We start from the raw sequence: 19196 nt of genomic DNA, 5'->3' as shown, positions 1-19196 counted from the left end.
AGATATTGCACTTACATGGCTACTGCTAAGGTAGTCAATGGCGTTGCTGTAGTCTATGTAGCGCCGTCCTTGGTTGTCGTGGACAGTAGAAATGTTGTTCCAAAGATACTTGACAGTAGTCAAGGATTCATCGCCGTCATATGGCAAATCCTGCAACACATTACCGAATCGAATGTTACTAAAATAACAAATGCTTAGAAACAAGTTAAATTTGGCTGCAAAGTACGTACACCATATACGTGGCGTTCTGGCCGGCCTATTGGAAGGCGCTCCCACATCCACAACTAGAGAAGGTAGACACACCCACCAAGATTAGCATTAGCCCCGATCCTCCTGCAGGCATCACACATCTGACAATACAAACATGCAAGACTTGCAGTCCCCCAGCTATAAGTTCCATCGTTCTCCCAATCTTACCCAATGATTGGTAGCCACATCCAAGAAATGGTGTTCCCGCTAGAATCGGGGAATAGGAATCCAGACACCATATGCCACAACTATGCACAGGCGTACCTAGCAAAAACTCCCTCCTCAGTAGTAGCGGGTGGGTGATGACCAAAGTGCTAGACTAGCCAAGCCGAACTCACTCCTGTAGTTTTCCTATCCTTCACATCTTGAGGGGGATCTTCAGGCCGGACTCCAAGCAACAAATGCACTGTGTCCCTCCATTCAACCGGATTTATATTCCCAGTCACCGCTCACCCATTCACCCAAAGCCCAAAAAGCATGGATATGTCATCAAGTGTGATTGTCATCTCACCGGAGGGAAGGTGGAATGTGTGTGTGTCTCCGACCTCCACCGATCGACTAGCACTGTCAGGGTAGCATTATCCATCTTCGGCAGCCCCGCCTTCACCAATGTTGCAAGCGGGAGGAAACCCGCCCGTCGAAGGTACGGGGCGTACCTATCATTCTACTCTAGAGGAGTGTCAGTGCGGGGTCGTAAAAGGTTCAAAACCTGCAAACAAAAATTTATTATCAGCACATCATTAATATCAATCCTCCATGACAAGATTAACTACAACTTCATAAACTTGGAGCTCACATACCTCTACATGCTCTTCAAGCTTCCTCCCATGGTGGTGCTCATCGTAGAACATCTCAAGGAGTGGATATAGCGGATGGTGCGCCATCATTCTAAATCAAATATCAAAATAAATTAATTTGTAAATGTAATGCAAATCTTCAACCATATGCCACACGATACTTGTTTTTGAAAAGAAATGATCATAGAAGAATGCTACTACAAAAAAATGGAGTGCTACTCTTGTTCGATGTCCAATGTCCTCATGCTATCTCCCTTGTTTATAATTTGAGTTCTGTATGAGTGCTACTTGTTCATAAATTTCAAATGCCACAATTGAATCAACCATTCATGATAACTACAAAATTTTACATTTTAATCAACCATTCATAAGTTCCAAATCTTTAAGCATACATTTCATAGGAAAAACTAATATCTAAAAGGATCTTGTGATGTCTAGAGGGGGGCGTGAATAGGCTCACTTCAAATTTTTCCTAAAAACTTAGCAGAGGTATTAGATGTGTCGGAACTTCCGACGTTGTGCCGAAATATCTGAATGATCGGAACTTTCGGTATAGGATCGGAACTTCCGACAGAAGAGTGAGCTGAACAAAATTCAAAATGCAACCTGAAGTTGCCAATTCTATTTGAATTAAAAGATAGTAAATGAAGTGTAGAGACTACTCCAGGATATGTGCGAGCAAGGAACCACACAAATTGATAGATCGGCTAAATTGAAGCTTCTAGGTCAAAATGAAATCGAAGAACACAACAAGCACAAGAGACAAGGATTTGTTTACCGAAGTTCACTCCCACAAAGGAAGCTACATCTCCGTTAAGGAGCTCACAAAGAGCCGGGTCCTCACTAACCTTTTATCTCCCTCAATCAACCACAAAGGAGGATTGAGTCACTTACTATAAATCCACGAAGGATGGGTGATACAAATGTTCCTGGGCGCACCACACAAAAAGGACGCTCAAACGGGCGATGCCTAACCATCTAGAAGCAAGCTTCAAGAGTAACAAACACGAATCGAAGCCGAGGATGCTTGGAGTGCTCTTGAGATGAACTAGTTGAACCTCACACTCAAAACCTCAAGTCTAGCACCCTCAATCTTGCTCTCACCCAAACCCTAGCTCAAACTCTCAAGGATTTAGCTCTAAGGGGTGAAGGGGAGGAGTGTTCAATGCTCAAAGGGGGTATTCTTTACGAGTAGGTCAATCAGCATTGAATGGGGGGGGGGCTGAGGGGGTATTTATACCCGAGCCCCCAAAACTAGCCGTTACAGTAGATTTATGTACCTGTCGGAACTTCCGACACAGGGTCAGAACTTCCGACACAGGGTCGGAACTTCCGATGAAGTTAGAACATATGGCCGAGGAACCCTATCGGGAGTTTCAAGAAACACCCGACGCATATTTATCAGAACTTTTGATACTTCAAATTAAATCGGCAGACGACCTCTGTCATGAGTAACTGGATACTTCCGACTAGTATCGGAACTTCCGATACTCATAGAAAAACTAAGTTAAAGGTTGTGCAAGTGAGTGAGATGTGTCACTCAAAGGGTGGTTAGCATTTCAAATAAGCACTCTAGCATCTTCAAACTATCCATTCGCATCCCCCTTTATAGTACGATGTTCCTATACTCAAATTCAAAATTAGAAATTATAAACGAGTCTTCTTTTGAGCTTAACGCCATTCCATTTTTGCAATTTGGGATTTCTTGAGATTCTTTTCATATGCCTTTGCACTTCTCTATAGTTAGAACCTGTTAGTCACTTGATAAAATTATTAGTCCCCTAACCGTGCATGTCATCAACACCAAAACTCTTAGGGGGCTAAATGCACTTTCAATATCATAACCAATAATGAATTCAAATATTATATATCTTTATCGGCAAAGAAACACTTTTCATTCACAACTTCTACATTTTCACTAACATCAATCGACCATTTCTTTTACTACAGTATATTTCCAATGCTACATTTTATTTATTCATGCTCAAATTTAACTTCAACATCTACACCACTAAATATCGTGAAAATTCGAACATGCAATAGAAACTACACGATAGACAGACGTTACAATTGATCAATGCAACGATACAACGCACCTAATAGTGCCTGATTCGTACTCAATCCCCCATTCAAACCCAAACCCTAACCTTCTCAAATCCTACCAAAACAACCAAATCGAGAAAAAACTACTTGGTTCAAGTGGAGGAGATACCTTCAAGGAGCAATTTCCCCCCAATTTTCCCTCGAATCCGGTGAGGGAAGGAGTGGATCTAGAGGGGGAGTGGGAGGGGCGGCGCCATGGGAGAGAGGAGAGAGTTCGGGTCGAGTGAAGGAGAAGGGACGAAGTAAGGAGGAAGAAAGAAAGGGGTCCGCGGGCCCGCTGTGTAATGTGCTGAGTCGCGCCACGCGCATGGCGCGACTCAGTCGCACCAAAGCATGTGGCGCGACTCAGCTGGCCAGCTTAGCGTCCCGCTCGACCACCCCGTGCACGCTGCGCCAGCGTGGAGGACCAGTCGCGCCACATGCTTTGATGGATACACGGGGAAATGAGAGATATCAGTGCCGGATCCGTCGCCGTTCAAGCTCCTTTGCTTTCTTTTTGTTTCTTGTACATATGTGCAAACTGTACTCAGCTCATCACATGGGTGGGATATTTCTTGTTTTTCTTCTTTTGCCGGTTTCAGTATCAGGAATCAGTTGGTGCTCAAGGATTGGGACTTCCCTGGTCTTCTTTTGGTGGCATAGTGTTACAAGTTAATCATTCAGGTTTTGCTTTTGAACGGTCCAACCCCGCGAAGGGCAACGCAAGGGGACGTTTGGTTCCCTTTGCTTATTTTTAGCACGTGTCACATCGAATGTTTAGATACTAATTAGGAGTATTAAACGTAGACTATTTACAAAACCCATTACATAAGTGGAGGCTAAACGGCGAGACGAATCTATTAAACCTAATTAATCCATCATTAGCAAATATTAAACGGGCGCTGGTCGGAAGGGCCGCCTTCACGTGCCCACCGCTGCTTCCCGGTACAGGGCCCATCGAACTACTCTCATCCGGTTTGGCTTCTCCTTTGAATCGCAGGTTTCTGGGTAACAACCATGGAAATGCATTTGGTTTTTAGCTGAACTAGTGTGATTTCGTAATCCTCGGCACGTTTAGCATTTGCACTGTAAAAAGGCACTGGAGTTAGTGCCTCTGTTTTGAATTCTGATTTCTGATGCTCTAAGGAGAAATGCAGAACCGAGTATGGCTGATTGGCAATTCATTACTGGTATTTCTTCCCAAGCGATATTTAGGGGTGTTTGGAAAGGGGTGCTTTAGCACCCACTTTTTTAAAAAAAAAACTTTAGCACCCCAACCTTTTAGCACTTGGGCTCCCAAACAGGGATGCTAAAAGGAGTGTGCTAAAGTTTAGCACCCTCATTTTCTTTAGCACACCCAAAGGATGCTAAAAGGTGCTAATGGGTGCTAATGTATGAAAGGGATGACACATAAGTGGCTGAAGCTTCACATGCACACTTTGCCTAGCCCAAATTAGAGCGTGTGCTGTTGAGAAGAAAAACTCGGAAGGGATTGGAAAGACTCCCCCATAGGCCGTAACCAGCAAAAGGGAGCAGATCAAACTGGCTCCAACTTTATCCATCCTTGCGTTCTCGTCAAAAGGAAATCTAGCCTCTGACCTGCCCAATCCAAGACCCACAGGCCACAGCAAACAATCTGTTGAGCGATGACAGAGACCGAATCGGGTGGGCGCCCACCAAAGTCCCCACGGGCACGGCGCACTACCGAGCCCTCGCCTCGCCTCCCCGCCACGTACCAGCCGCGCGCCCCCGCGTCCCCGCTGTGTTTCCCCGTGCAAGCAAGCAAAAACAAACCATCACCACACGTTGCCCTGCCGCGGATAAATGGCGCCGCGGCCCCACGCGTCATCCCCTCGAACGGCAACGAGGTTGGCGCCGGGGCCCTCGCCCGGGAAACATGTGGCCAGGAGATTTTCCTGGGTTGTGAATGTGTATGGGGCCAACCCGGGGGAAGGTTGTGGCCAGGAGCCGCGCCACTTGTGGCCGGGGCGACTTGCCGCTCCGCTTCTGGAGGCTCCCGCCGCGTGTCGGGCGGCCCGCGGCCTGGTGGGCGCGCGTGACGTGTCATAAAGCGCAGAGAAAGCCCGGCACCCGCTTTATCCGCAGACAGCAGCGGCGGCCGCGCTTTTTTTATCCGTCCACACAGGGCGCGGCCACGGTCACTGTCGCTCCAAATTTAGAGGCTGGGGATATTTCCCCGATTTTTATGGTCACAAAGTTTCTGCTTTCGTTTGTTTCCTGCTGCACGGTTCTTTTTCTTTTCTGGTATTGTAGTTTAGCTTTCTCTGCTCCTGATGTTGCAGGATGATATGAGAAATTAAGACAAGATATTGTCTCGTCCAGATGTTTCGTGACGCCAGTTCATCGCGTCGATACAACTTGTTCAGACCTCCATTTCTCCTTTCGGCATATTCGCTTCAGCTTATCAACCGGCTTATCAACCATCGAATAGTGTTTTTCTCTCACAACAAATCAAATCAGTCGTTTCAGCTTTTCAACCAGCTTATAAGTCCAGCTGAACAGGCTCATGGCATAGAAGATGTCAACAGCCAGGTCACGTAGAAAGCGTCAAGCATTTTAACTGTGCGCAAGCATCAGACAGTCAGACGTTACGGTTAAACAGCTAGATGGATACCCTGCCAAAATTTAGCACCTATCACATCAGATGTTGGATACTAATTAGAAGTATTAAACATAGTTTAATTACGAAACCAATTGCACAGATGGAGTCTAATTCGCGAGACGAATCTATTAAGCCTAATTAGTCCATAATTTGACAATATGGTGCTACAGTAACCATTTGCTAATGATAGATTAATTAGCTTTAATAGATTCGTCTCGCGAATTAGATTCCATCTGTGCAATTAGTTTTATAATTAGTTCATATTTAATCCTTCTAATTAGCATCCGAATATCCGACGTGACCCTACTGAAATTTAGCATCTCGTATACAAACCCCTCGATCCCGCTTAAGAACGTTGCTACTCGATTGGCTCAACGATTAGGTTCGATAATTTCGTAACCACACCGTCAGTCCGTCACCTCGATTTGCACATGCTTACACGAAGAATGCACGAAGCACAGGACAAAACGTGCATTCGGATCCTCTGCACTGATCAGTGAAGCTTGTTACACCATCACCTGTGCTAACCCATTCGCGCTGCATGGAGGGCCTACACTTCAGGCTGCAATCCCGGCCACGAGTTAAAAAATTCTGAAGGCTCTGGGGTAGGGAGCATTTCGCATCTGCAATTGCAGCACATGACAGCGACGGGGGCCGGAGGAGCAGCCACAGCCACGAGAACGAGCGGCCTCCCGAACCCTCTCCTTGAATTCCAACTCACCGGATTGGATTATTTCCGCCGAGAAAAACGCAGCCAGGAGAAGCGGGGGAGGAAAAAGAAAACACGACGGGGAAAGCGGAAAAATCCCGTCCGACGTGGCGCGCTCGCCCATGCTCTTTTTCTCCCGTCCCCTCTCGACCCCCCGCCTCTTCTCTTCTCCAGTGCGAGCCGGGCGCCCGGGCCTACGTAACGTTCGCCTCCCTCACCTCTCCTCCTACCACACCCCACGCTCGCCGTCCTCATCAACGACACGAGCTTGCACAGGGTCGAGGCTGCGATATTTGCAACGGTCGGACCTCCTAGTGGCGGCAACCTTGGGGATTGGTCGATTTGGGTTCGATTGGTTTGGTCTTGAGAACCGGAGATAGATGGCCTATCTAGAGGTAATTCGTTGATCTTTCTATCTTTGTTTTCTTGGCATGATCGAGGGATCGTTTCGCCTCGGCGATTGGGATTGCACGGTGTTCAAGTAGGGACCTGATCGTCGGATGCTTCCCCTGTTTCTTCAACAGGAAAACCAGATGGCGACCGACGAGGTCGCCGTTGCCGTTGGCGCGGGCGGTGAAGCCGCCGTGGATCATCGCAAGGATCCCCTGGATCCCAGCGACATGGATTTGTCCGGGGAGGAGCACGTTCCCAAGGTACAGCGACGGCCACCCGCTCCCTTTCCATCGCCCGAATGGCGAATTGCCCGCGCGTTCTGAAAATTCCTCGCTCGCACGCTTCTTTCCCGAGCAGGCGCGGAAGCCGTACACGATCACGAAGCAGCGGGAGAAGTGGACGGAGGACGAGCACAAGCGCTTCCTGGAAGCCCTGCAGCTTCACGGCCGCGCATGGCGCCGCATCCAAGGTACGTGCCTGCCCGCAGGTCTGCCCCGCTCTGTTCTTGATATGAAACGCTCACCCCCTCTTTTCGTCTCCGTTCGTGCAGAGCACATCGGCACCAAGACTGCCGTGCAAATCCGGAGCCACGCGCAGAAGTTCTTCACCAAGGTCGTTTAACCGTTCCGCCTCTGTCCAAGTGTAAACAAAACCAATTCTCTCATCCCTGCCATGAAAAAAAAAGAAACCAATCAATGGGTTGTGTGTTACTTGACTGACTGCCAAGTAAGTCACCCTCCCAATCGATCATGGTTGTAGATCAGGCGGCCGTCTCGCGTTTCTTACGGGCTTGGCGCTTTATTTACTACGCCTTTTCTGATGTCGGAATCGCCGCGCCGTGCTGCAGGTGGTCAGAGAATCGTCGGGGAGCAACACCGCGGGGGGCGCCGCGCCGGCTATCCAGATTCCGCCGCCGCGGCCCAAGAGGAAGCCGGCACACCCGTACCCGCGCAAGGTGGACGGCGCGGCCAAGAAGCACGTGCCGGCGCTCAAGCAGCTGGAGAAGCCGCCCCTGCGGACGCAGTCCCTGCGCGACCAGGACGACGGGTCGCCGACGTCGGTTCTGACCACCGCGCGGACGGTTTTACGAGCGGAGGCGCTGGGCAGCGTGTTTGCCAACAGCTCGAGCGGCAGCAGGTCACCGGCCCCGTCAGCCACCGGTTCGGATGAGCCCTCGTCCGTCGACAGAGAGGACGGCTGCGTGTCGCCAAGCGTCGCAACAGCTGAGCTGGTGGCGAGAACAGCAAATACCAAGGTATATTCTCTTTCATGGGCAGTTAAGTAGCTTACATGATATAATTCGCGGCTGTGAAGCATAAGTTCTTTCAGTTTTTCCAACATCGAATTTTGGAAAATCTGCGTAAAGGTCAATTTTCCATGGAGAAAGTTATTCTGAAATCACTATCAGTTTCAAAACACAGATTTTATATTCCTCTGGATCAAAGTTTTGTATTCATGTTGTGTCCTTTTCTGTTTTCTGCATAAATAGTGTGCTTTGCTTAAATGAATTGTCGCCATCAAAATCTTACATGCTAGCTTTTCAAAAAATCTTACATGTTTCTTGAACGTGAATTTCAGGTGTTCGGCGATGGAAAAGTTTCTTGCATAGGAACAGAGGCTTCAGTCTTTAAACTGTTCGGAAAGAAAGTTGTGGTGAAGGATCCCCTTGAACACCTGAAAACGGATGCTTCAGCCACGAGCGTTGCCCAGGCAACCAGAAACGCAATCCCTTTCGGTGCCGCAGAAGGGAGCTCGTGGAATCCATGGCCAACCGGCGTGCAGATGCAGCAGCTCATGTACTTCGTTCCGCAGCCCGACGGTTTCGCCGCGCAGTCCGCGGTGCCGTGGCTCGCCTACAACGGGGCCCTGCCGTGCGCGCTGTTCTACCCGCAGGCGGCCGCGCCTTCGGCTCAGCACCACCACCACAACCAACCTTCAGAGCCTCTGAATCACAAACGCGTGCAGAGGGAAGAGTCGCTGACGGGCTCGAACACGGCCTCCAGCGCCGTGCCGGCCGCGTCGGCGGCGCAGAACTCGGACGCCGCGGAGTCCCATGGTCCCCGGCAAGAAAACACCAGCGAGAGCGCCATCGCCGTCCCGCGTCTGACCAAGTGCCCGAGCTCCGCTTCCTTCAGCCGGAGAGGGTTCGTGCCGTACAAGCGGTGCGCGGCGGAGAGCGAGGCGCCGCGGCCCGTGGCGGCCGGAGAGGAGGCCGACGGCGAGCTGACGAGGCTGTGCTTGTAACAAGTGACGAGCCTCAGTGAGACAATTCACATATTTTGGATGTTTGCTAGGTTTGCTCCGGTTTCTTGAGTTGCCGGATATGGCCGTGCAGCAGCAGAAGCAGCTGAGGCTAGTCTGAAGCAGCTGGGAAACCAACCAACATGGGTTTTCCAGAAATGGATGAGCAGTCCAGGTTGTTACTCCTCGGTATATACACGTATAGGTAAAAAAATCTGTAATATTCCGCTTTTGATCGCCGTGTGCTTGTGTAATTTTGCTCCAAATTTGGAGATTCAGGGGTCATAGGTGACCTGGATCTCAGAGGGGTTGTATGCGAGTATGTCTGTCGATAGTCTGACCACATGTAAGATTAGGCTTGTACCATCTGAAACGAAACGTAACGGACAGAAGATGAACAAAATGTTCCATTCTCTGTTAGTCTGAATCTCTGAATGAGCCATTGCTGTGTTCTGAATTTGGGTTTGGAAGCCTGTGGATTGTGATCGTTCAAATGCAGGGGCACTGTAGAGATGCGTGCAGGACACGAGCATAGGGCCCGGCCTGCAACTGCAATGCGCCGCTGGAGCCCGGAAGCACGGAAGACTCAAACAGAACGAAGCCTCCGAAATCCAAATTGGGCGCTGCTCCACCGTTGAGTCCTCGCGGCGGCCCGGCGGGCTGGAGGAGGCGGCGGCAGAGGCAGAGGCGGTAGCGGTGGCTGGAGGGAGCGGGCCACGGGAGGAGAGAGGCCGTGCCATGGACAGAAGGCGCCGCCGGGGAGGGATGCGCCCAGGCGGCTACGGCGAGTAGCCACTCTGGTACGTCTCTGCTCCTTGTATTGTTTGATTCTGATATGAGTAAACTAGGGTTAGGGAACGGGTGCCAATCCCCTATCCGTGCTACAAGCTTACAGTGATCTGAATGATCGCCTACTGGTGCCGCCAGCAAATTTACTATTGCGTCTGGAATTCGAATTACAGACACCAGCCTCCCTGATCCCCAATTCGAATTACACAAACTCCAATTCGTGTCGAATTAGTATTGAGTTGAAGCAAAATCATGGACCTAAGTTAACCCACCGCGAGGATACAACCCCGTTCGGCCGTTCATCTGCTAGAAAGCAATTGATGATCTCAGGATTCCTTCTACCTCATCTATCCACTTCTTTACTGAACAGTATCGTGTTGCTGTATGCATGCCCTACTGACATTATAAAAAAACTGGCTACCCATGTACATTTTTCATCTGTAGATTATGTTGCCAGGTACTCCATGCTGGCGTACCTTGCAAATACCCTGCTCTCATTCTCTTCCCACCATTTCTGCGCCTCCGCCTCTCCAAAATGCTTCCGGCTGCGAGATCAATCAAGAGCAAGTTGTTGTAAAAATTATTCAATTTATAAGCCAATTGTATTGACAGAAAAGTATGTCCAATGGTTTCAACAGTTCACCTGAACCGGATGCGCTTGATTCCCTTCTTACCACTGGGGGATGTAACGACTGTAATGTACACTCCACGCTCAATTTGCTCGATCACACCATTGGAATCAGTAGGAGCAATTGTGCTATCTGTTCCTCCATCATAACCTCTGCTGCTATTGGAGGCTCTTCTGTCATTCTGATGCACAGCTGAGTCATCCATGGCAACAGTGTTAGAAGATGCTGTAGATTGTATATCCACTTCCTCTATGTAGCGTTGATCCCTGATGCTGTTTAGCGGTGGAATTTTGCCAGTGGCAAGAGTTTTGTCGGGCGGGTCAGGTATGATACTGGAATTATCTAGTTCCAGACCACCTAAAAGTTTCTTTGATAAAGCGTTCCTCTGCATAAGTTTGCAGGACATAACTTAATTTGACATCAGGCTGAAAGAATCTTAAACAGTTTGATATTTGTTACAAGTCAGCATTATACCTGATTTGTTAAAATCTTTATAATATCTTTCGCAGCTTTGCACTTTGTGGCCTCATCCCTGACTATCAACCAGGTTTCCTCAAGTTCTCGTTTATACAACTGAACTTTTAAGCTCTTATGCCGGCATTCTTCTGCTAGAGTGGTTACCTGCGTAAGTAAGAGCAAGATCACCATATGTCTCAAGCGAATCAAGGATTTCCAACATAGAATAAAAACAACAAAATCATTTGGTAGAAGGATATAAAAGTTAACATGCGGGTCTCTTAGAAGTTGTAGAAATAACCTGTGCTTGAAGCTGTTTCACTTCCTCCAGCAGTATCTTTTCCATCAAATCTTGTTCTTTTCTCCTATCATTTGTGGCTTGTGGCAAAAGGGTAGCAGTCTTTTGTGATACTGGATCAATCATTCTCCCTATACAACAAACATCGACTGTCTGTTTCTTTGATGTCGACCGGTATGGAATGCTGTCTCGTGCACATTTGAATTGATTGGGACAGTCTACTTGTCCCCACCTCTGTTTTTGCACTTGATTCAGAGTGGCCAAGTCCTGATTTCTCTGGCTGGGGCTGTGTGCCGTGCCCATTTTTTCCATGATGAAATTTGCTTCCTTAAGCATGCGTGATAACTTTGGTGTGTATGTTCTTATTTCTGTTAAAGACGTTTCTTCTTTTTGGATCTTTGATCCAGAACTCATTTTGCTGTGCTCTGCAGTGTTATTCAGCTCATTAAAACAAGCATCACAAACACGACACCTTTTGCTCTTATCTGGTGCAAGGGCTGCCCTTGGAACCTTGTTGCTGCTGCAGGAATTGCAGAACATGGAACCACAGTTGTAGCAGTTGTGTTTCTTCCTTGTAAACCGAAATGCCAACCGGCAACCACTGCATACAGATTGTTCCTTGCACGAGATTGCCTTATGCACACAAATTACAACAGTGAAATTGGAACAACAAGTTATACTTTCCACCTGTTTATCTTCCAGGGCCTCCACCAGAGTTGGGGAGGTCCTGTCAACATAGTCACCTAAACCAAGTTGCCCTTCTGTGCCTTTGCCCCATGTAAAGACTTTCCCATTCATTGCCAAGACTGCGACATGGGAAGTGCCGCAGGATATATCTTTGATAAACTCAGTCTTAAGTGGCCCTTCAACCATGCAAATAGATGTGTCCTCAGGTCGAGGATTCCCTGATTGTCCATGCTTCTTGCTTCCGATGGTAAATACAACACCTGTTATTGTTAGCACAACTGTTATTGACATACCACAGGATACCTGAATAAAATCACAGTCAACGAGTGTTTCGACACGAGTTGGTACAAGCTTCGATTTTTTGTCAGTATGGCCCAGCTTCCCTTCACCTGCATCACCCCATGTGAATAGCTTCCCACCAGGAGCATTGCTCTTGGGAGTTCCTGATGTTTCCACAATAGCAGCTGTGTGCCACGGCCCACATGCAACAGACTTGGTTCTTAACCCTCTCAAGGACTCCACTTCTTTAGGCTGAGCAACACAACATGTGTCACCATGTCCAAGAACACCAAATGTACCATCTCCATAAGTGAACAGCTGACCGGTGGAGGATATGATAGCCGTATGCCACTGACCACATGCAATCTTCGACACAGAGATGCCATCTGAAGTACTGATCAGTTTATGCGGGAACCACTGGCTTCTTCGACACTGATCATTCCACAGCCCTAGGCTATGAATCCCTTCACCCCATTCATAAAGTTCTCCTGAAACTGAAACTGCACAGGTGTGCTTTGCCCCAAATGCGATAGCCTTCACCGGTATGGAGGAAAGAGAGTCGATGATTTTAGGATGAGAGACACTGTCTCTTGTTTTGTGTCCCAATCTCCCACTATTCTCCTCACCCCATGAGAATACCTGACCTTGCTTAGTAACTATTGCTGCGTGTTTCTCTCCACAGGTAATACTCTGCACATCAAGAATTTGTGCTGATTTCAATAACCTTGGAAGTGAGACATTGGCCGCTGATAAATGTCCGCGATCTAGCATACGACCCTGAATATCGCCCCAGACAAAGATGTCCTTCAGAGAATCTGATGCTGCATTTGATCCCTCAGATTGTTTCAGTTTAGGCATATGCATAATTCTTTGGTCCGTAATCTTTTCAGAAGATTTTATGTCCCTCAAATCATTTTTTACTCGATTTGCCAATTCGGGGCTAATCTTTTCCAAGTAAGAATCTAGTTCTGACCATGCTCTCTGTCTTGGAGAAAAGAATGGTTCTGAGCAATCCAAATTACTATGCGAGTATTTGTTCTGTATCAACCTAGGACTGCCATATAATGAGTGTACCTTCATGAATAAATTGCTTGGATAAGTTTTCATTAGAACAATACAAGTAAAAGCATGATGCAGTTAGACCATACTCCTTCAGCCACAAATAATACATCACCATGGTCTTCAAAACACAAATTTGACTGGCACTACCAAATATTTACAAAACATGGCAAAAGTAATACTTTTATGAAGCTAAATTTCAAGATAGTAATTTATACCATTTTCAAATATCTAAACTCAAATAAATCACTTATAAAAAACAATACATTGATAGTAATTTGTAACCAAAGTTTGAAATGGTTGACGTAATACAACCCTAAAACGTCACTTATTTGTGACTGGAAGGAGTATGGAAATTGAGATGGCTATTTACAACCATCAGCCATACTATCATACTTAATCGAAAACGTATATATGCGGTTTAAAGGCTGTGTTGAACATCTTAGTTTAAATGCAACTAGTGCATGCATTGTAGTCGTAATTTTTGTGTAGAAAATAGTTATATGAAATATATTCACTACAAACTAACTGGTCAGCCATCATCAATATAACCTCAGCAGTCAGCACGACCTAATATGGCAATCACCATCAATATGTCCTTTTTCTTGAGTTCGAACATGCTACTCGGTGTGATATAAGAAAATTCACAAGCAATGTCAAACTTCCACTCAGGCACACTATCATGTTCCTGCATAAAAATCATGCATGCAAGAATTCCAAAATGAACCTTTGTGAAATTTCTTCCATGGTGCACAGCAAAGAGCCTACTCCTTTGCTGAATGTAGCTAGGAGGGCTATTTGTACAGCTATTTATCTGACAGCCGTTTGTTGAGTTAACCAGAAGTAGTGGGGTGCATGGAGCTGATATTAGGGTTGTAAGGCCTAAATACCAACATTCAGCTTGATGTCTATCTTTGCAGACCTGGGTAAACATGATTGTCAAATAAAGCATTATATAAGTAAATAGATCATAAACAATGTGGCCAACTGAGGAGTGCATACCAAGTCAAGTGAGGATTCACCATTCTTATATATAACTGACAGGGAATGAGGTTCCTTTTCTGGCCAATGCAGACGCAAAAGTTTTGTCTGTAAAATATTGAATGCTAAGAAAATCAGTGTCTTCCAACCATAATGTCAACTACTAAGGAATAATAGCATACATTTGGAAAAGGAAAACCACATACAGTCTTCTGTCCAAGAACTACACTGGACACAGAATTCAAGCTCAAACGTTTTTCCCTCTCTTTGGAGTACCATATTAGTGCTCTCTCATCCTGCAAATAGCAAAATATCAAATACATTGATGCGATCCAGAGGAGCAAAATCTCAGATATTTAATATTTGAGTATCATGCTATGCAAAAGTGGAAGACATCCATTTTCAGTTTACTCAAGTTGGCTGATCTATAAAAAAAATGAGACGGGACCCTCAAAAAAAAAAAAATCCCCCCCCCCTTTGAATTAAGAAGGAAGCAGGAAAGTTGGCTGATCTATCAAAAGCTCAGAAATATAGTAAACCAAAGCTGAGGATGCTTTGGATATTGTTGGGTGGGACAAGAGCAAACCGTAATCTTGGAAGGCTGGTTGTCAGTTTTCCCATTTCTTGTTGTAAGGTTCAGTCTCTTTTGTTCTTTTCTTGTTTTCTCCTGGCCTAGTCAGGAGACAAGCCTAGTTTCCTTGCTGTGGCAAACTGTAGTTAATCTCTATGTAGCTTGAATGAGACAAATATATTGTTGGGATCTAGTGAAATGTGCTTATTTGGTTGATTTTGTTGGAGCACCAACTTGCTTGCAAGTTTATCTTGGTAAAAAGAATACATCATAGGTGTAAGAATAATGAAGCATGGCCATTTCAAAATCACCAACAGAACCATAGCATCTGCTTTGTTTTTTTGTCAACAGTAAGGAAACAAGGATAGCTATAAATGATCAATGGAAAGTCAAGCAGAATACATCGATAGGATTCTGACCATTGCTAACGAAGGAGATGGTTGAGAAAATGAAAATGAAAAGACTATCTTAGGGTTGGGTTGGAGCCGACCCATCCCGTGTTTGGATGGGTGGGTTGGAGTCGACCCAGTCTTTTGTTTGGTCGGAGAGGTTGAGAGGGTCGAGTGGATGTCCTTTTAACACCGTTAGTTGTGGACCCTACCTGTCAGTCGTGGGGTCCACGTGTCAGTCTCTTTATTTTTTTTTCTCCTCCCTCCCATCTTCTTCCTCCTCTCCTCCCGCAACCCATCCTCGCCGGCCGATCCCCGGCTGCCGGCGCGCCGACCCAGCCCCCCTGCTCCCTACGCCGTCCCCCACCTGCCCCGCCACCCCTGCCTCCCCTTCTCCCCGCACGCCGCTCCCAGCGTCGCCCCCCACCTGCGCCGCCGCCCCTGCCTCCCCTTCTCCCCGCACACCGCCCTCCCCGCACGCCGCTCCCTGCGCCGCCCCCTACCTGCGTCGCCGCCCCTGCCTCCCCTTCTCCCCGCACGCCGCCCTCCCCCCACCCTGCTCCCTGCGCCGCCCCCACCTGCGTCGTCGCCCCATTGGAGCCGCGGGGGAGCTGCGCCGCCGGAGTTGGAGCCGCAGGGGAGGCGGCTGCGGGAGGGCACGGGGTGGGCGGAGGGTAGGCCGATGGTGGGCAAGCGGCGGCGGGGTCAGGCGGACAGCGGCGGCGTCGGACGAGCGAGAGAAACGGACCGAGCATCGGGCGAACGGAGAAGAAGTGGGTTGGGATGATTCCATCGTTTTTTAGGGATCGGATGAACCCGGATCAACTGGGAATATTCTCCATCTGGGTCGGCTCCAACCCACCTCTTCTCCAACCAAACATGGGTCGAAGTGGGTCAGCTCCAACCCAACCCACTTCGACCCCAGAACCAAACACACCCTTAGAGCAGCATTTAGTATACCTCGTTATAAATTTCACACGGACTTGTTTCTCAACTTGTTGAGTTTTTCCATGAAATTTCTACATATATAGAGGAACTGAACCTATCCTAATTGGTGGGAGGTGTGGGTGCACATTCCCATCACCCAGATTTGAGTTCTCTCCTGCTTGAATTTGGGTGCTATTCTCTTCTTAATATGAAATTTCCAGATCAGTCTCTTCTTTTTTAAGAAAAATAGAAAATGTAAGCAGGTAGATGTTACTATAGATGGAATTTCGTGGTAAAAGTTCTAAAAGATCGATATCACCATCATCAATCCCATCTACTTAGGTAGTCAGGCAGCAGGCTTTAGAATTCTGGAGGTGTCGATGTTAAGTGTTAGCCTATAGGGGATAGACACGCCGATGCAGGGTTGCATAGGACAATCTCTTCAAAAATGAAAACTATGAAGCAAATGGAAGAACATGTAACCTTGAAGCATTGTGCCCTGCATAATTACATAATCAAAGCTACTCACATAAGATAGCCTGACAATGCAGAATTTGGGTTTCCCTCTCTTGCCACATTTCAGGAGATGTGCACCCTTCTTGAGAGCAACAATGGCCTGTAGGAAGGAAACAAGCTGTCAAAATACGAAATTGTATTCTATCTGAGATGGGTCTTTTCCAGCATTGATATTGTCTTGTACATGTGAATCTAGAATCCAAAAGGGCGCTGACAATAAAATATGTACTGAACAGAGCTTGGACATGCATAGAAGGAAATGTCATGTGCACGTTCAGAATGCGCATTCATAAAAGAAAATCATGCACATCATGCTTCAAAAAAGGGAGAATCATGTGCACCATGCTGTCTAATGCACACGCCTTGTTCTGAATAAAATGCAGGATGCTTATGGTCTCCCCCAGAGAAAGAGATGCGAAGAAGAGGAAGAACATATCATTCCATTCAAACAGAATGCAGATGTTAAACTGGAACGAGCAACCAAAGCGGAGACATAGGAGCGCGGAAGCTGCTGGCCATGTCTTACGCATAGATCTGCTTGAGGTACCACAATGCTCTGGAAGAAGGCGCAATAAGAACGGCTACGTACATACCTGCTCAACTCCTCTGGTTGTAGTTGAAGCGCTCCTCCCCTCAAAGCCGCCAGCCATTGCAGCCAGCGGGAAAGATTAAGCGGACGGAAAGGAGGGCAAGCACCCTGAGCGAAGTCCAAACCTCCTTTGCTCAACAGTGGGAGGGAGCAAAAGATGGCATTGAAGCGACAGAAAGAGAGGCGCAGGGAAAGGATGAAAGCGAGCAGGAGGTAAAAGAGAGGGTGCAGAGCTGAGAGCTGTGAGCTTGAGGAGGGGAGGACTGACTGTGACCGAGGTAGGAGGCGAGCTGCGGGATTCCAGGGAATGGAACCGGAACGGGCCGGAAACGGCAGCGATTTTAGCTGGGAGCGCTTAAAGAGGAGAGAGACGAGGCAGAGACGCAGCAGAGCCGCAGAGGGGAGGTTACTTCAGGCTTTGTTGGACGCGCACATGCACACAGCACACACAGGACGAGACATCTCCGTGCTAACCCTTCCCTCTCCAAAGGCTCCAACCCTCGCTCTCTGCTACCAGTATATTTTGGGTAGCAGCATAATGTTGGTCTCTAGCTTTCAGTGCTTGTACGGGGCGCTTCTGAAATGTTGGATTTCATGTCAGGATCTGCCGCAGTTGGAAGCAAAGTCCCGAGGAAACCTGGCCGCTGCCGTCCTCTCCCGGGCACCTGACAGTACTCCGCTGCCCTTGATTAGTGGAAGATCTCGCACAACTCGGTGATCTAATCTCCTGTTACTCTCCGACTGCATTAACGTCGCAGGATTCAATCACAACAGCTGCCACGGACGTGCGAGGTCCTCGCCCCTACTCCTATGGTCTAGTATGATTGTGCTTGTCTTCCGGTGGCCCAGCAATGTGAAAATCTGCATATGCATGGGATGCAAAACGGGCATTGCTCTGAATCACTGTTTTACATTGCTTTCTACGGACTAAACTAATCTACGGATTATGCTTTTGGAGTTCTGGCCTCCTGGGGCAGCAAATGATGGATGGTATGGGGGATGGCAGAGGCTATGCTAGGGACGCAGCACGTGCGCAGCGCAGGCAGGCGCTGGCCCCGCCCCGCTCGGGCCTGCACGAGGAGTCACGGTGTTCCTCAGCCTTGCCCGCAAATGATGCCGTCTCGGACGGAGGCTTTCCCTTTTCCGTTGCCGTCCTCTGCTAATCTGTTGTCACGGCCGTGACGGACGGCGACGTCCACGGGACCTCTGTAAGTAATTGCACCGTGAGCAAGTGAACATTCATGGACCCATTTACCCCGTGCAGTACGAGCGCAACACTACACTTACCACTGCCTTTTAATTACTCGCGTGTCGCGACGTGTCCATTTACTGCCGGTTCATCGTACCGCCGGCCGCGCCGCCATCAATGCGTACTAAAACGGCTGCATGTCCCGTGTGCATCGCCAAGGACGCCGTGCTGTCTCTACGGCCTACAGCGATCAGCCAAGCACAGAGATTTACTGAGTATGACGCTCTGGTGGACGCGGCAATAAAGAAGAAAAATAGACTGGCGCGTTTGTAACGCGGCGACGAAGCCGTTACAGGTTTACGGCTAGGAGATGTGGAGGAGAGGGTGGCGGCGACCATGGCCACGTGAAAACGGACAAGGCATGACGGATTGACGGCCACGGGGACGACAAGGCTCGTCCTGCCCCCTCGCGCTCGCGAGCGTAATTGAGTGGTTCCCGTACCTTGCTTTTACCGTGCAACGTCACTGCAGTGGCATTGAACAATGCTGGCGGCAACCGGCATCAGTACTGTCCTACGCATCTACACGGTACAAGAGAGAGTAATCCGGCACCATAGATGTGCCCTCTCGATCTGTTCTTTGGGAGTAGTATATCTAATTGTAGCTTCCGATCGGGTTTTGCAGTAGTACTACTCTATTTTTAGCTATCTAAAAGTCTAAAACTAGTGAAGCTAATAGCAGAT

General features: G+C 48.0%; 2 protein-coding genes across 7 annotated transcripts; one reads left to right on the top strand and one right to left on the bottom strand.

Annotated features, from left to right (window-relative positions):
• Positions 1 to 6525: 6525 nt before the first annotated feature.
• LOC117833204 (protein REVEILLE 2) lies at positions 6526 to 9514 on the top strand. 3 transcript variants are annotated; one of them, XM_034712639.2, is made up of 6 exons: positions 6529 to 6855; positions 6985 to 7113; positions 7211 to 7322; positions 7404 to 7465; positions 7701 to 8108; positions 8432 to 9514. In XM_034712639.2, exons 1-6 carry the CDS (start codon positions 6841 to 6843, stop codon positions 9095 to 9097), a joined length of 1392 nt encoding a protein of 463 aa, XP_034568530.1. In that variant the 5' UTR covers positions 6529 to 6840; the 3' UTR covers positions 9098 to 9514. The 3 variants fall into 3 exon arrangements, with proteins under 3 accessions (XP_072150668.1, XP_034568530.1, XP_072150670.1); XM_072294567.1 differs by having other exon boundaries at positions 6526 to 6855; positions 7211 to 7465; XM_072294569.1 differs by lacking the exons at positions 6529 to 6855; positions 6985 to 7113 and having other exon boundaries at positions 7235 to 7322; positions 7404 to 7579.
• A 555-nt stretch (positions 9515 to 10069) lies between these two features.
• Positions 10070 to 18610, bottom strand: LOC117833178 (PH, RCC1 and FYVE domains-containing protein 1). Of its 4 annotated transcripts, none has more exons than XR_004635369.2 (9): positions 17269 to 18610; positions 16689 to 16775; positions 14455 to 14568; positions 14294 to 14380; positions 14019 to 14213; positions 11270 to 13306; positions 10987 to 11133; positions 10527 to 10704; positions 10070 to 10428 (listed from the first exon to the last, which is right to left on the bottom strand). XR_004635369.2 is itself a non-coding variant. In XM_034712600.2 (9 exons), the coding sequence occupies exons 1-9, from the start codon at positions 17323 to 17325 to the stop codon at positions 10329 to 10331; spliced, it is 3195 nt and encodes a 1064-aa protein (XP_034568491.1). In that variant the 5' UTR covers positions 17326 to 18598; the 3' UTR covers positions 10070 to 10328. The 4 variants fall into 4 exon arrangements, 3 of the variants coding, with proteins under 3 accessions (XP_034568491.1, XP_034568499.1, XP_034568506.1); XM_034712600.2 differs by having other exon boundaries at positions 10527 to 10897; positions 17269 to 18598; XM_034712608.2 differs by having other exon boundaries at positions 10527 to 10897; positions 14479 to 14568; positions 17269 to 18594.
• Positions 18611 to 19196: the final 586 nt, after the last annotated feature.

This window comes from Setaria viridis, chromosome 1 (genome assembly GCF_005286985.2).
Source record: "Setaria viridis chromosome 1, Setaria_viridis_v4.0, whole genome shotgun sequence".
In the NCBI taxonomy this organism is placed as follows: Eukaryota; Viridiplantae; Streptophyta; class Magnoliopsida; order Poales; family Poaceae; genus Setaria; species Setaria viridis.
Note: the sequence above shows the minus strand (reverse complement) of the source record. Positions and strands in the feature narration are given on the sequence as shown.

Bases quoted from the DNA above. Each gene is read 5' to 3' on its own strand.
- LOC117833204 (XM_072294567.1), top strand. The intron at 7,466-7,700 runs GTCGTTTAACCG...GCCGTGCTGCAG, and splicing joins CGCAGAAGTTCTTCACCAAG to GTGGTCAGAGAATCGTCGGG. The intron at 8,109-8,431 runs GTATATTCTCTT...CGTGAATTTCAG, and splicing joins CGAGAACAGCAAATACCAAG to GTGTTCGGCGATGGAAAAGT.
- LOC117833178 (XM_034712600.2), bottom strand. From the start codon at position 17,325: ATGGCTGGCGGCTTTGAGGGGAGGAGCGCTTCAACTACAACCAGAGGA. The intron at 14,569-16,688 runs GTGAGTAGCTTT...TGCTATTTGCAG, and splicing joins GCATTGTCAGGCTATCTTAT to GATGAGAGAGCACTAATATG. The intron at 14,381-14,454 runs GTATGCTATTAT...AATATTTTACAG, and splicing joins GTGGTTTTCCTTTTCCAAAT to ACAAAACTTTTGCGTCTGCA.